This window comes from Bufo bufo, chromosome 3 (assembly GCF_905171765.1).
Source record: "Bufo bufo chromosome 3, aBufBuf1.1, whole genome shotgun sequence".
In the NCBI taxonomy this organism is placed as follows: Eukaryota; Metazoa; Chordata; class Amphibia; order Anura; family Bufonidae; genus Bufo; species Bufo bufo.
The window spans coordinates 404,458,827-404,476,243 of record NC_053391.1 but is presented as its reverse complement, the minus strand read 5'-3'; the positions used below and the strand labels follow the sequence as shown (position 1 = coordinate 404,476,243).

The window sequence follows — 17,417 nt, the reverse complement described above, 5'->3', positions numbered from 1 at the left end:
ATATACAGCAGTGTACTGATATGTGAGGTACGAAGTATAATAGATGCAGTGTGTACAGATATATAGTATATACAGCAGTGTACTGATATGTGAGGTACGAGGTATAATAGGTGCAGTGTGTACAGATATATAGTATATACAGCAGTGTACTGATATGTGAGGTACGAGGTATAATAGATGCAGAGTGTACAGATATATAGTATATACAGCAGTGTACTGATATGTTAGGTACGAGGTATAATAGATGCAGTGTGTACAGATATATAGTATATACAGCAGTGTACTGATATGTGAGGTACAAGGTATAATATATGCAGTGTGTACAGATATATGGTATATACAGCAGTGTACTGATATGTGAGGTACGAGGTATAATAGATGCAGTGTGTACAGATATATAGTATATACAGCAGTGTACTGATATGTGAGGTACGAGGTATTATAGATGCAGTATACAGATATATAGTATATACAGCAGTGTACTGATATGTGAGGTACGAGGTGTAATAGATGCAGTGTGTACAGATATATAGTATATACAGCAATGTACTGATATGTGAGGTACAAGGTATAATAGATGCAGTGTGTACAGATATATGGTATATACAGCAGTGTACTGATATGTGAGGTACGAGGTATAATAGACGCAGAGTGTACAGATATATAGTATATACAGCAGTGTACTGATATGTGAGGTACGAGGTATAATAGATGCAGTGTGTACAGATATATAGTATATACAGCAGTGTACTGATATGTGAGGTACGAGGTATTATAGATGCAGTATACAGATATATAGTATATACAGCAGTGTACTGATATGTGAGGTACGAGGTGTAATAGATGCAGTGTGTACAGATATATAGTATATACAGCAATGTACTGATATGTGAGGTACAAGGTATAATATATGCAGTGTGTACAGATATATGGTATATACAGCAGTGTACTGATATGTGAGGTACGAGGTATAATAGATGCAGTGTGTACAGATATATAGTATATACAGCAGTGTACTGATATGTGAGGTACGAGGTATAATAGATGCAGTGTGTACAGATATATGGTATATACAGCAGTGTACTGATATGTGAGGTACGAGGTATAATAGATGCAGTGTGTACAGATATATAGTATATACAGCAGTGTACTGATATGTGAGGTACGAGGTATAATAGGTGCAGTGTGTACAGATATATAGTATATACAGCAGTGTACTGATATGTGAGGTACGAGGTATAATAGATGCAGAGTGTACAGATATATAGTATATAGCAGTGTACTGATATGTTAGGTACGAGGTATAATAGATGCAGAGTGTACAGATATATAGTATATACAGCAGTGTACTGATATGTGAGGTACAAGGTATAATATATGCAGTGTGTACAGATATATGGTATATACAGCAGTGTACTGATATGTGAGGTACGAGGTATAATAGATGCAGTGTGTACAGATATATAGTATATACAGCAGTGTACTGATATGTGAGGTACGAGGTATTATAGATGCAGTATACAGATATATAGTATATACAGCAGTGTACTGATATGTGAGGTACGAGGTGTAATAGATGCAGTGTGTACAGATATATAGTATATACAGCAGTGTACTGATATGTGAGGTACAAGGTATAATATATGCAGTGTGTACAGATATATGGTATATACAGCAGTGTACTGATATGTGAGGTACGAGGTATAATAGATGCAGAGTGTACAGATATATAGTATATACAGCAGTGTACTGATATGTGAGGTACGAGGTATAATAGATGCAGTGTGTACAGATATATAGTATATACAGCAGTGTACTGATATGTGAGGTATGAGGTATAATAGATGCAGAGTGTACAGATATATAGTATATACAGCAGTGTACTGATATGTGAGGTACGAGGTATAATAGAGGAGGTGTGTACAGATATATAGTATATACAGCAGTGTACTGATATGTGAGGTACGAGGTATAATAGATGCAGTGTGTACAGATATATTGTATATACAGTATTGGATTGATATGTGAGGTACGAGCTGTAATTTATACCTCATATATCAGTACACTGCTGTATATACTATATACCTGAACACACTGCATATATTATACCACATTCCTCACATATCAGTACACTGCTGTATATACTATATACCTGTACACACTGCATCTATTATACCTCATACCTCACATATCAGTACACTGCTGTATATACTATATATCTGTACACACTGCATCTATTATACCTCGTACCTCACATATCAGTACACTGCTGTATATACTATATATCTGTACACACTGCATCTATTATACCTCGTACCTCACATATCAGTACACTGCTGTATATACTATATATCTGTACTCTGCATCTATTATACCTCGTACCTCACATATCAGTACACTGCTGTATATACTATACATCTGTACACACTGCATCTATTATACCTCGTACCTCACATATCAGTACACTGCTGTATATACTATATATCTGTACACACTGCATCTATTATACCTCGTACCTCACATATCAGTACACTGCTGTATATACTATATATCTGTACACACTGCATCTATTATACCTCGTTTGTGTGCCAGGCCTGTTTTGTAATCCCAATCCGGCCCTGATGGCATAAATTATAAAACAGCAGCGAACATAGTTCATGGTACAAAGAGAGAGGCCTGGAATGGGTAGTGGGAGGGGCTATAAAAGGGGAATGGGGGCCCAATTTAGATTCTTGCTATGGGGCCCAGTGATTTCTATGTACGCCTTTGACAGGAGCAGAGAGATAAGAGACGTGACAGATGACACAGAGTTTAGATTACAGGTTGAATTAACCCTTTAGGATCAAATTGGCTTCTCAGGAGATATATATGTTAAAGGCATCTCGTTGAGTAGCTATATAACTAAGGGTGGGTTCACATCTCCTTTATGGATTCCGTTAAGTGGGGACTGTGGGGACTATTTTATTATCAGCCAGTGACTGTGTTACTGTAATACTGTTATCAGTTCAGCGCACAGTTTTTCCCGTGCATTCACATCTCACTTCACTTGGTTGGTTGTACTACTGTCAGTGTCAGACTGTTGTCACTGTGGGTAACAATGCACAACAGACAACAATGCACACCACAGGGACAGCTCCTGAGTCCTCCTGTCCGGCGTCAGCCTCAGCTTCCCTTCACTATCACTATAATCAATCCCTCTTCCTGATCCTGACTCACTCATTAGAGAGCTGAAGAGCCGACTGAGTCAGCAGCAGCAGCAAGTGAATCAGATGGATAGCATCTGCGCATGCGCACCGGCACCTAGAGTCTTCGGTTCACTTGCGAGTCAGCTCAGCAGTCAGTGACTCAGCAAGTGAACCGAAGATCCGATTCATGAACCGATTCATCTGAAAGATCCGAACTTCCTATCACTACTGAGGTCATATCCGGCGGGCCGCGGCATTACAGGAACAGCACCAGCTGCTCTGACGTCCTGCCGCCGGATATACGTCACAGGATATCCGGCGGCAGGACGTCAGAGCAGCTGGTGCGGTTCCTGTAATGCCGGCCCACCGGATATGACCTCAGTGCGCCCGCGGTTATCCCTCCTGCACGCTGCGCTGTGTACAACCTGCTCAGCAATTCCAACTAGCACACGGCCCACAGCGCTCAGCCACACCAGCCCGCGAGACAGCAGGAGCTTCTGGAGCAGGTATCAGATAAACTCATCCAGTTGGAAGGGAGGGCAATCATAGTGCTGTTATGATTTATGGACACAGCTCTCAGCATGCTCAGCCAGCCTTCTATCTGACTGTTTCTGAGCCTGTGGACTGTGACTCTCAAGAAGCACAGCCAGATAGAAGGCTGGCTAAGCATGCTGAGAGCTGTGTCCATAAATCATAACAGCACTATGAGAATTACTGACTGGCTAAGCATGCTGAGAGCTCAGTCTAAATAACATAACACATTAAAGAAAGTACTGTTTCTAGCTGCGAGTCCACAGTCCACAGCAGCTAGAAACAGTAATTTCTTTAAAGGGATTCTGTCACCAGGATTCACCCGTCAGCTAAAAATATGCTGATGTTCAGGGCGTCTTCACGATTCCTAATGTGGGCTTATAAATGTCATCTGTGGGCTTATTTAGCTAAAAAACAGCTTTTACTAACCTGTCAGTCAAACAAATAAGGTGCCCAAGGGGATGTTAATGGGTGCAAGGTGCCCGCCGCACCCGCCGCCGTTCGTGCCCAGCGCCGCCTTTCCGGACTTCTGCACCGCCTCCTAATCCTCTGTGCCGCCTCTCGCTCTCCCTCCCTCCCCCCTCCTTCTGCTGTAAGATCTCGCGCTTGCGCACAGGGCTCTGCCTGATGCGCCCGTGCGGACTTCTCCATTTGGCTTCTTACAGCGAAGTGCGCATGCGCCGGCACTTCGCTCAACCCCTGTATGCGCGAGATCTTACAGCAGGAGGACGGGGGAGGGAGGGAGAGCGAGAGGCGGCACAGAGGATTAGGAGGCGGCGCAGAAGTCCGGAAAGGCGGCGCTGGGCACGAACGGCGGTGGGTGCGGCCGACACCTACATCCCCTTGGGCTGTTTGACTGACAGGTTAGTAAAAGCTGTTTTTTAGCTAAATAAGCCCACAGATGACATTTATAAGCCCACATTAGGAATCGTGAATACGCCCTGAACATCAGCATATTTTAAGCTGACAGGGGTGAAACCTGGTGACAGAATCCCTTTAATGTGTTATGTTATTTAGACACAGCTCTCAGCATGCTTAGCCGGCCTTCTATCTGACTGGCTAAGCATGCTGAGTGCTGTGTCCATAAATCATAACACAGCTCTATGAAAATTACTGTTTCTAGCTGCTGTTGTCCACAGTCCACAGCAGCTAGAAAACAATAATCTTCATAGTCATGTTAAATGATCACTATAGTGTCAGGAAAACAAAGCGGTTTTCCTGACACTATAGTGCCCTGAGGGTCCCCCTCCCGTGGTCCCCCTCCATGTTGCCAAGATAGACGCCAAATGAAGGGGTAGTTGCAGGAACAAAATACTTTAATGGTATCGATAAAATATATATGTAATTAAGACACTGAGTGCAGTTCCATAAAAAGGCCCAGCAAAATCCTCAGCACCAGGCCCATGATGCTCTTAATCCGGCCCTGAGTATTTCTCTAGATCCCAGCTTAAGCCTAAACTCTTCTGTAAAGGAAGGGTGTCTGTTCCCAGTCAAAAGTTCTTTGAGATCTTTAGCTCTGTCTTCCGCGGTGAAAGCTTCCATGACTTGTTTGCTGTTAGAGGCAATCTTTTCTAGTCACAGATTAGACTCTGCCAGCATTTGTTTAGCTTTGTTGAGAATGTTGACTGCTCCTTGAGGTGTGTTAGCTGAAGCAAGTCCATTGTCTACATAGAAATGTCTTATCACAAAGTGTTTGGCATCTTGACCATAATGTTCTGCACCTTTCTGGGCTGCTTTGCGCATGCAGTATATGGCAACAGCAGGAGAAGAGCTGTTACCAAAAACATGCACTCTCATTCTGTACTCTGTTACCTCTTTATCCTTGCACCACAGGAAACGCAGGTAGTCACGATGGTCCTCTCTCACTAGGAAACAATAAAACATCTGTTGCACATCACCTGTGAAGGCAATAGACTCTTTCCTGAAGCATAAGAGGACACCCAGAAGTGTGTTGTTTAGATCTGGGACACCTAGTAGTACATCATTTAATAAAACACCTTCATGTTGAGCACTGGAATCTAACACAACTCTTATTTGGTCTGGCTTGTGTGGATGGCAAACACCAAACATTGGCAGATACCAGTGTTCTTTACCTTCATCCAGTGATGGTGCTACTTCAGCATGATTATTATCAAGCATCCTTTTGATGAATTCTGTAAAGTCTTTTTTCACTTCAGGTTTTCTTTGTAAAGTTTTACATAGTGTATTACTAGGTAAATAACACCTTGGTGTGCGAAAGGGTAAAGGAGCTACCTAATTGTTGTTTTCATCTTAGAAAGTGTCTTTATCCATGATATGGAGAAAGGCTCGATCATCTGTAGACATTGCTTGTTTGTTGTCATCTTTTGTTCTCTGGAATACTGAGTTCCCTAAAGTGTCAGACTTCATGCCACTATTAATGTCTCTATTGTAACTAGAAGGAAAGGCACAGTATGGTTTTAGGGTGTTAAGGATTTCTTTAACAACAAAGCTATTCTGGCATGGACTAAGAAGGGACGTGCGCCCATTCACTAGCACAGATGTCTTTGAAGTGTTGACACTGTAAGGCCGATGTGTTGCTCCCAGACAAACTTCTCCTACTATAACCCACCCAAGGTCAAGTCTTTGAGCATAGGGGGCATTAAAGGACCCATTAATTTGTTGACGTACCTTATGTACCTGTAGAATGTCTCTTCCAAGAAGTAGAAGAATAGAGGCATCTGTCTGGATTGCTGGAATAAGGTGAGATTTTGAATTGAGATGAGGATGATGAAGGGCCACTTCTGGTGAAGGGCTCTCTGATTTATCATCTGGTATCATATCACACTATCAAATTTGGAAGTGAGAGATGGACTCTCTTGTCAAGAGACTCAATAGTAAAGTCATTAGCTCTTCTTCCTGAAGTTTCTATCACTCCTGCACATGTCTTTAGGGTGTATGGGACTGCACTCGATGTAATGTTGAAGGCATCGACAAAGTCTGACCTTGCCAGTGACCTGTTACTCTGTTCATCCAGAACCACATACATCTTAACTGCCTTCTCCTTTTTCCCTGTGTGGTACACTGTTGCTAGGCAGATTTGGGAACATGAGTGTGGATTTGTACTGTCACCACAGATTTTAGTGCATTTGGACATTACTGGGGTAGCTGAATTATCTTTTTGCTCCCTGCCCTCATCTTTTGGCGCTTCAGTGATCTCTAGTGGTTGATACAATGTATCAGGGTGTAAAGCTATGATGTGTCTGTTACACAATCCGCTTGTATTTTGCAGTCTTTGGCTATGAGCATAGTAGATTCACAACACTTGAAGCAGATGCCGTTTTGTCTAAGAAAGGCTAACCTTTCCTTGATAGGTTTACTTTTGAACCCTTTGCACTTGTTTAGAGGATGGGGCTTTTTATGAAGTGGGCAAAGTCTGTCAGGGCCTTCAAAGGTGTTTACCTTGTAGCTGCTTAGACAGTCTGGGTCCTCAGAGGGAACCGTTGTCTTGTGGGCGATCACTGAAGTCCTATTGTAGGACCTTGGTGGCTTTTCTGCTTTCAGCAGTTGACTGCTGGTGATGAAGGAAAAGCTGGGATCACACCTGATCTTAGCTTGCTGCTGTACAAACCTAGAAAACACAAGGAAAGGGGGGAAGGGGACATCATGTTCTTCTTTGTATTTGGCTCCAACACTCACCCATTTTTCTTTTCTTGCAGGTTGTGAGGTAGTTTCTCCACTATAGGCTTAGTACTGTTGGCGGCATCTAAATGTGCAAGTCCTCTTAAATAGCCTTCTTCTTTGGCACACTGGACTTCCCAAAGAATATAACCCAGCTTTTGCAGTTTTAAATTGTCTTGGCTGTTTAGCTTAGGGAAAGACTCAAGTCTTTTCATTAGAGCACCTTCAGTTGCCTCTGGTGATCCATATCTTTCCTCTAGCCTTTGTCAGGCCATATCAAGTCCTGCTGAAGGCTTACATACCATTTTATCATCAGGTCTAGCATCTCAGCTGCTGATAAGTCTAAGTCTTTGATTGCATTCAGAAAAAAAGACTTCCATGCCCAGTAATTCTCGGGTCAGTCATCAAACTTGAGAAAGCCTGATTTAACCATTTCTTTACGGATAAGATATTTCGCAACATCTTGTGTACTCTGGTGTTTGGATAGCTGTAGTGAGGATTCATCTTTAATCGCTCTGGTACTGATGACCTCATGGGTTTGTTTTCGTACACTCAGGGATACTGCTGGTTTTGGTTTAAATTTAGCTGACTCTGGATTGGGGAACTGTTTTGTAGCATTGCTGCTTGAAAGTTTTTGGACATACTCCCTTGGGCGTTCTACTGAGGAAAGGGGTTTCTCAGGCACATTTGGGCCTTCGTAGATAGACCCACTTCCAGACCGCTCAATATCAGCATAAGCTGTGGCCTCTGCTGCTGCAGCGGTGGTTGCACACTGACGCTGAAGAATATGCAACCTTGCTTCCTTGTCTGATTTTTCTTTCATAATGGCGGCCTCTTTCTCAGCAAATTCTAGCTGAACACGAGCTGCTTCTGCTTTGGCGCGAGCCCTGACTAAAAGGGCACTTGCTGATGAAATCTGACTGGGCCTTGATGATCTAGACTGGTGTGAGCGTGTATTATCTTGCTGTACACTTGGCATGCTCTCCCTGCCTTGATGTGTCCTGGGTAGCTGATCTTCAGCCTTAGGCCTCCTGCACATGACCATATGGCTTTTTCAGTGTTTTGCAGTCTGTTTTTTACGGATCCGTTGTTCCGTTTTTTGCTTCCTTTGTGTTTCCGTTACCGTTCTGTTTTTCCGTTCTGTTTTTCCGTTTGGCATATACAGTATATAGTAATTACAAAATTTTCAATAGATGGTTCCGCAAAAACGGAACGGATATGGAAGAAGTACGCAGTACATTCCGTATGTGTTTCTGTTTTTTTGCGGACCCATTGACTTGAATGGAGCCACGGAACGTGATTTGCGGGCAATAATAGGACATATTCTATCTTCAACAGAACGGGAATACGGAAACGGAATGCTTATGGAGTACATTCCGTTTTTTTCTGAACCATTGAAATGAATGGTTCCATATACGGACCGTATACTGAACGCAAAAAAACGTTCGATTGCAACAGGCCTTATACTGTCTTCCTGATCTTAGACTCTGATCTTAGACTTCCTGATCTTAGACTTAGATTCTGTCTGTGCAGTGACTCCTATCTCCTTGTTGTGCTACACCTTTTCATTGTTCCGCTCTCAAAACACTGACTATGTGTGGTTCTAAACGGACAGCTATGTGTGGTTCTAAACGGACAGCTAAACACTTGTCCGAGACTCCAGTAAACAGAAGCCCACTGTTTGTGTTGTCTACAGAAGGAATCGAACTTTATTTTATTTTGTGAAACTGAAATACAGTACAATACAATAACAACATATCAGTATACATAGAATAAACTAGTATAGCATAAATAACGGATAACACAACAGAAAGGCACTTACAGGTGATGATGTCTCAAGCCCCTTGGGAGAGAAGCAGACAGGCTGCATCCATAGAGAATAGCAATCTAAAATGACTGAAGACACTTCCTAAACCAAGGGTCACCTCCTGCCCGAGTGATTTACATAACTTGGTTAAGGCTGCCACTCACTTTTGCCACTAGATGGCAGTGATAAACTACACAGCCTATATAGATAACTATAACTTAATTAGCCTGTAAAGGCAGCACACCCCCTGAGCTGCCATGCTGAAGATAATCTAGCAGAGCAATGATTGCGGAGATATCTTGACCTATGTGCAGTACAGGGCTGGTTCTATCTTTTTAGAAATAGATTTTCATGTACTGCATGATGTCTGATTAATTTTTTACATCAGTCATGACATACCTCTTTAACAACCACAGTTACTACAGTTTTTTATGTTTATGTTGGGCAACATGCCCTCAGCATCTGTCTCAGATTGCCTGGTTTAGAAAACTTTTTCAACTGCTCTATTGAGGACTTCTGTGTTAATAGAGGGGGAAGGGGTCCCTTGTTCATGTGTGTGGCTTCTAGAGCATCTCTCCTTCTGGAGACCCCAGGATGATGAATTGACTCTCAATCGACTTTAAGATGGTTATATAAATCCATATTTTCCCACAAACTGTATTAAGGGTATAAAAAAATAATAATCACATGGAAAATAGAAAGTGCATTTTTTCAATTTTCATGTGTTTCATGTATTATCCATCAGGTGACTTATTTTTGATTTCCCAAATGTGTATTTTTTGTTGTTTAAAGTTTTAGAGTCATGAATTTATGCGTTTTCACAAATTTGTTAGGAGCTGTTCTATATTTTAACACCATATGGCTTTTCATAACTGTAACAATTAATATACTTACAGTAAATGCACACATAAAAAGCAGGGGCTCTTCTCTGTAAATTCGTTATTTTTTTTTTGTGTATAGCAGTGTAAACTATTTTCTACTACTAAATCTGTTATGTCTTTGGCTCCAGATGGTCTGATCCCTGCAGTCATTGCTGGAAAATATGGTCCTGGACAGCAGGTTCCCTCATCTGAACGTACAGAAGAAACCAGCGTCCCGAGTGCCATAATAAAAGCTGCAGAAAAATGTCATATTTTTCCCAGTAACACATTTGTATCCAAAGTTTCCCATCTGGTTCAGCTGGCACCAAAATACCAAACAGTAAGTACAGATGTAGCTCATAATGACTAATTTGAATGCATCATCAAAGTTATTGGAATGATTGTGCTTGCTGCAGGCTACATATCCATGAAGTACAGATGCCTGGTAAACCATGGATATTTTCAGTCGACATGTTACCGCCATCCCTGAGCTAGCAAAGCCTTATAAACAGTGGCATGCTGGAGCTACAGTAACAAAAGCTCCAGATTTTCCTTAGTTAATTCTCCTTTTGGATAACATGTAATATGTAACACCTTTAATCTAAATTTTGATGCCAATGCAAATTGTACATTTTCATGCCAAGTAATTTAATTAATAATCTTTTCAGTTACATTGTCAGTTTATTATCACTTTATAGATGCAATAATACCCACTGCACGGAGTGTTAATGGTATAACCTAGATTATGCAGTATTGCAGATGCCTGAGATGAATACTAAACAGTAGAAAATATGGCTCACAATTCTTTTTCCTTTTTGTGCCCAGGTGGCAGTGACAGGGCCCGCTGGCTGTGGGAAGACTACATGTATCAAAATGTTCATGGAAACACTCTCCATGCAAGGCAAGATTGTTAAGGCAGATACGGTTTACACCAAAGCTCTTCAGACTGGCCACTTATTGGGGTTTATAAATAAAGTCAATGGGTAAGTGTCTGTAATTGATTGGGGTGCATAAGTAATCAGCTTTATTGTATTGTTGTATATGGACTGGGGCAAACGGTAAATGTTTCATTGCAATTATGATGTATTTCATATCTAGATAATACCCTACTTGTATTTCTATAACTGATAACATGGCGGGTGATTTGTTTAGTACTGATTAATGAATCTCCATATCTGAGTAATTGTTTTAAATTAGGTTTAAATGAACATGAATGAGCTAGTCATTAGAGATGAGCGAAGTTTTGAAAAATTCAATTCGGCAGCTCTGCCAAATTTTGACAAGAAATTTGATTTGTTACGAATTAATTTGTCACGAATCGCTATGTTAAAACCCTATTCAGCCTATCAATCAATGGGATCATTTTTATCGGCCGCTTAGACAGAAGTGCACCTGTCTAATGGCCGTTAAAAACGGTACTATGCTTTTGGGCTTTTGGGTTTAAAAAAATAAATAAATCACTCACCTCATCCACTTGCTCGTGCAGAGGCAGTCCGCTCCTCTCTTGAGTGAAAAAGTGAAAAAAGAGTGTGATGACATCAATGCACGCTCCCAGTGTGATCACTTGGTGATGTCATTAACTGTTGACGTTACCACGTGATCACTTTGGGAAGGCGCTGTGACATCATCACGCTCAGCGCAGGTCCTTCTGCAGGTCTTTTCCACTCAAGAGAGCAGCGGACTGCCTGTGCATGAGCAAGTGAATGAGTTTTTTTTTTTCTGTTCTTTCTAAGACAACTTTAGCTGCCACTTTAGGAAAAATTATCCATTACCACGACGCACAAGGAAATTCAGCTTTGCGGCAAATTAAATTTCTCCTAAACTTCCGAATTCCGCTTCGGCTGCTTTGATTCTCTGACCACTAATAGTCATACTACAGATGAACGGGCTAGCATGGTGTTCTTGTGACCTAAGCATTGATTCTCCTAGATCAGACTGCCCAGCTAACCAGTTTAGCTGAAACTCTCTGCATTTGTCATATCTCTGGTTGGAGGGGCTACAGTACATAATGAGCATCCTTAACACCCACTTTATGTTCACATTGTTGATGTCCCTGTTTATAATGCATTTTTACATGGCGTACACTACAAATGCTGGTTTCAGCATTTGACTTGTCACATTGGTAATAAAGTATCAAATATTTTTTGGTTGCATGCAAGTCATGAAATTATTTATCCAAGTAACTTGGAATAGAGGGACACTTGGAATTAAATGGAAGCTGACATCAGAATGGGTTACAGTATTTTTTTGAAAGTAAATATTCATAGAACATATTTCTTTTAGAATTATTATATTTATTTTTTATTTTTTATTTCACCAGTACTATTCCATTGAAAATAAAATACATAATAAGGTTCTTCTGTAGCAGTAGTATCAGAGAGATAAAAGTCCTGAATTAGACAACATCTCGGTTTACAACACTGCTGGAAATATATTACCTGCAGAGTAATCCAGATTAAAATAGTTGGTGAAGGATTGGAATGACTAACACAATGACAACTCTGTTGTTTATTTGATAGACCTAGATAAACATGCAAATAGAGTAGCAGTGCAATGATAATTGTAATCTGAGAGGCACTGACCTGCCACACTACTGGGATAGCGTGTGGTGCTCTAATCGAGTCACCACCTCAAATTCCTCCCTGGTCTTACTAATGATAACACCACGCAAAACAAAAAAAAAAAATTCGGCTGCTACTGGGCAAAAAAACATTTGTCCTATACTAAATCGAGTGTGCGGACAAATCCGAAGTCAGAATTGTTGTAACACGTCACAAAATATTGCTATGCATAAGGCTACTTTCACACTAGCGTTTTTCTTTTCCTGCCTAGAGTTCCGTCCTAGGGGCTCTATACCGGAAAAGAACTGATCAGGTATATCCCCATGCATTCTGAATGGAGAGTAATCCGTTCAGGATGCATCAGGATGTCTTCAGTTCAGTCATTTTGACTGATCAGACAAAAAAGAAAACCGTAGCATGCTACGGTTTTATCTCCGGCGAAAAAAACTGAAGACTTGCCTGAATGCCGGATCTGGCATTTTTTTCCATAGGAATGTATTAATGCCAGATCCGGCATTCAAAATACCGGAATGCCGGATCCGTCCTTCCGGTCTGCGCATGCGCAGACCTTTAAAAATGAGAAAAAAATAAATACCGGATCCGTTTTGCCTGATGACACCGGAAAAAAACGGATCCGGTATTGCAATGCATTTTTCTGACTGATCAGGCATTTTTAAGACTGATTAGGATCCTGATCAGTCTGAAAATTGCCTGATCAGTCAGAAAAATGACATGCGTTGGCAAACAGTTTGCCTGATCAGGCAAGCAGTTCAGGCAACGGAACTGCCTGCCTGAATCAAACAACGCAAGTGTGAAAGTACCCTAAGTATTCTTAAATGAATTAAGCACTTGGAAAGCATTGAATAATTTTGAACAGAATGAGTTTTACTCCAACAATTACCTGATCTACATAACAGTTTGCGTAGTAAACAGTGTATGAAAATGTAATGGAATAACAAAATTTCAAAAAGTCTAATTTTTCAGTTTAAAAGTCTTACTGGAGCAAGGCCCAGTACTGTTAAAAGTGCTTCAGGCATCTGCTTTTGCATTTGCAAAAACAAGTGGTAGTCCCCCATCATGTTGGGATTCCAGAGGCCTTGATACCTGTTCTCCATTGTAGAAATATCTTTATGGAACCTGTCTCCATGTTCGTCAGTTACGTGTCCCAAATTGGGTGGGAAAAAGTCAAGATGGGAATATAAGAAATGCACTTTCAATGACATTCTGCAGCCATGTTATTCATATGCTGTAAGCATGTTGTCTACTAATTCAGCATGGTTTGCAGCTCGTCTGTTCCCAAGGAAGTTCTGCACTACTAGCACAAATGCATCCCAAGCTACAAGACGCACTCGCTTTGTCAGATTCTTGCGCTGATCATAAGTAGTATATTTGCCACATACTGTATGTAGCAGAAATTGTCTGGATCGTTAACATATTTGCATTTATCCATCTTAAGTTTCAAAACTGATAGCACTATAACAGATCACTTGCCTTATATACTTACTGCTGACATCAGCCTGAGTGTGTCCGGACAGGTCTGGATATGTCCAATGGAATATCTCCAATATAATGCATTAATATTATAACTGAATAGGCTTTGCATGTATAACTTAAAATCTAGACGTGTCAGGCAAATTCCGAGTTCATATTTGAGCTGCATCTGCGATCACCCCCCCATCCTCCATACAGCTCAGTCCTGCTGTGTAGTGGGTAGCGTTAGCCAGGTCTGTACTGAACCACTTCACTGTGTCGTAGCTCCGCCTCCGTGTGGTAATGTCAGAAGATCCGCCCCCTGGTGGTAGCCCCGCCCACATGTGGTCCTCTCCTAGCGCTTCTGGTGCTTAATGTGTGAGGCCTGCAGCAACTTAGGAGGAAGTGAGTGAGGACCGGAGGCTTCCCCAGTGACCACTGTCTCTGCCAGACACTGAACTTGACTAGGTATGTATGTTGTTTTTTACCCCACCCATCCCACTTGTCCCCCTCTGGCCCTCCTGTGACTGTCCCTTACCCACATACTGTGAGGCTACATTAACAATGTATTTTGCGGTCCGCGGATCTACAAGATATGTATGCCGTCCATATGCGATCTGTATTTTTTTGCAAATTCATTAACTTAAATGGGTCTGCAGTCCGCATTTTGTAGAGAAATATAGGACACGTAACATTTTCCATCTTGTGCAGAACGGACATACAGATGCAGAAAGCACATGGAAGTCATTTGCTTTCCGCATCTGTATGTCTGTTCCGCAAAGGATAGAAAATGTGACATGTCCTATACTGGTCTGCAACATGCAGGCTAGTTAATAGGTCTGCAAAAAAAATGCAGATGGCACATGGGCGTCATCTGTAATTTGCAGATCATAAAATACATATGGTCCGTGTCGTGTAAATGGGTTAAAAGTGTTGCCCAGACATGCAGGGGGTCATTTATTAAGACTGGTGTTTTAGACACCGGTCTTATTAACCACCAAAACTAGAAGTGGTTCTGCTGATGTTATGAAGAGGCACCGGCCTCTCCATAACTTCAGCGTATCCAGTGCCAGTGTAAATGCATATCATCCAGACTGAATCCTGACCCGTTCATTTCAATAGGTCTGTGTGAGGCAGCATATGTCTGGCAATAACTACTGTGAGGGGCACATATCTGGCCATAGCTAATGTGAGGGGGCACGTATCTGGCCATAACTACTGTGAAGGGGGGGCAATATCTGGGCATAGCTACTGTAAAGGATGCACATATCTGGAGATAACTACTGTGAGGGGGCACATATCTGGACATAACTACTGTGAGGGGGCACATATCTGGACATAACTACTGTAAGGGGCACATTTCTGGACATAACTACTGTGAGGGGGGATAATATCTGGGCATAGCTACTGTGAAGGGGCACATAATTTGGCATAACTACTGTGAGGAGGCAAATATCTGGACATAACTACTGTGAGGGGGCACATATCTGCACATTACTGTGAGGGGAACATATCTGGACATAACTACTGTGAAGGCGGGGACAATATCTGGGCATAGCTACTGTAAAGGAGGCACATATCTGGCCATAACTACTGTGAGGGGGCACATATCTGGCCATAACTACTGTGAGGGGGCACATATCTGCCATAACTACTGTGAGGGGGCACATATCTGGCCATAACTACTGTGAGGGGGCATATATCTGGCCATAACTACTGTGAGGGGCACATATCTGGCCATAACTACTGTTAGGGGGCACATAATCTGGCATAACTACTGTGAGGGGGGCACATATCTGGCATAACTACTGTGAAGTTGGCACATATCTGGGCATAAATACTGTGAGGGGGCACATAATCTGTCACAATTACTTTGAGGGGGCACATAATCTTGCTTAACTACTGTGAGGGGGCACATATCTGGCATAACTACTGTGGTGGGCACATATCTGGGCATAACTACTGTGAGGGGCACATATCTGGGCATAATTACTGTGAGGGGGCAGATATCTGGCATAACTACTGCGAGGGGGTACATATCTGTCCATAGCTACTGTGGAGGGGGCACAATGTGGATATTACTACTGTGTGCTGACACAAAGGGGCAAAAATTACTATGTGGGAGCATTAGGAGGACATTAATACGCACCACAGTATCTGAAGGGTTTCCTCTATCTTTGATGCGACTGATCACCCCTTCCTCTCCCTGTAGGATTGGGGGAAGATGACAAATTGGGGTCCCTTCTGCTGCCACACCTCATTGTATTAATCTTTACCTATGGCCTATGTTTATTTCTATATGTGTGGTTGGGGGGGAGGGGCAGGCACATTCTTTGCACAGGGGCCCTCTGCTGCCAGTGTCCGCCCCTGGTGATGTGCATTGTTGATTTTTGCTGTTGTATTATAACTGGGTGTTGCTGTCCATGGTGCTAAACTGACTATTGAGTAGGCATACTTTATAGAATACTTTGGTTTTAGGTGTACTGGGTTAGTTACAGTTAGTCAATCTTTATGGATGCATTATATCTGGCTACTTTGCTTAGCTTAAGCTAAAAAAAATGTGCTTATAAAACAGAGGGGGACATTTATTAAGCCAGGCCCGTCCCCTTCCCCGCACTTGCCATGCCCACTTTTTTAGGCTGGGAAAAGTCTCATATTGCGGCACAAATAACTTTCACGCCGCAATCTGCACCAGTAATATGCCTAATATAGCCGTATTTCTGGATAGTAAATGAGTGCATATTTTAGAAGCTGTAAAAGGACAAATTTCATTAATGCTGTTATAATGTTTATTTTATCTAATTTTGCATTTCCAGGAATAAGACTGCATAATACATTTTACTTTTTAAAGGTGTTGTTCAGCTTTTTACCTTTTTAAATTTCAACCCCAGCTTGCTGTATCAACATACTCATCTGCTCACCACCTCTCCATTCTGTCTCCTTGGCTCTCTTCACTGGCCTTCTGGTCCCCATCCTGTTAGCTTCAGTATGAAAGGGGAAAGTCACTGCTAGGTCATATGCTGCTTGGGGATGTCACCGCTGAGGCTACTCATTGGGAACCCTGTCTGTCTGGAAGTCTGCAGGACAGGGGCCAGAAGACTATTGAAGGGAGCAGTAGTAACTGAGCGGAGCCGAAGCAGGTCATTGTGGTTTTTTGCACAGGTACAGCAGTAAAAAAAAAAAAAAGAAACAAAGTCTTAAGACAAATATATACAAAACTGTAGATAGTGTCTGTTCCATTGTAATCTTTCTTCTGCCAAGCTACTAGTAGGTAAATCTTAAATATTTGGATTTTTTTTAAGTAGTCAGGTATATTTCTAAAGATTTCTTCTAACATTTACTCCAATTACTGCAATTAATAAAT

The 17,417-nt window shown here is 41.7% G+C and overlaps 1 protein-coding gene across 1 annotated transcript in view; it reads left to right on the top strand.

The window, feature by feature from the left end:
- The window catches only part of LOC120993823 (dynein beta chain, flagellar outer arm-like), a 585,582-nt gene that overhangs the window by 200,986 nt on the left and 367,179 nt on the right, over nt 1-17,417 (top strand). Inside the window, exons 48-49 of the mRNA XM_040422290.1 lie at nt 10,172-10,362; nt 10,848-11,005. Coding sequence (XP_040278224.1) covers nt 10,172-10,362; nt 10,848-11,005 — 349 coding nt within the window. The remainder of the gene's footprint in view (nt 1-10,171; nt 10,363-10,847; nt 11,006-17,417) is intronic.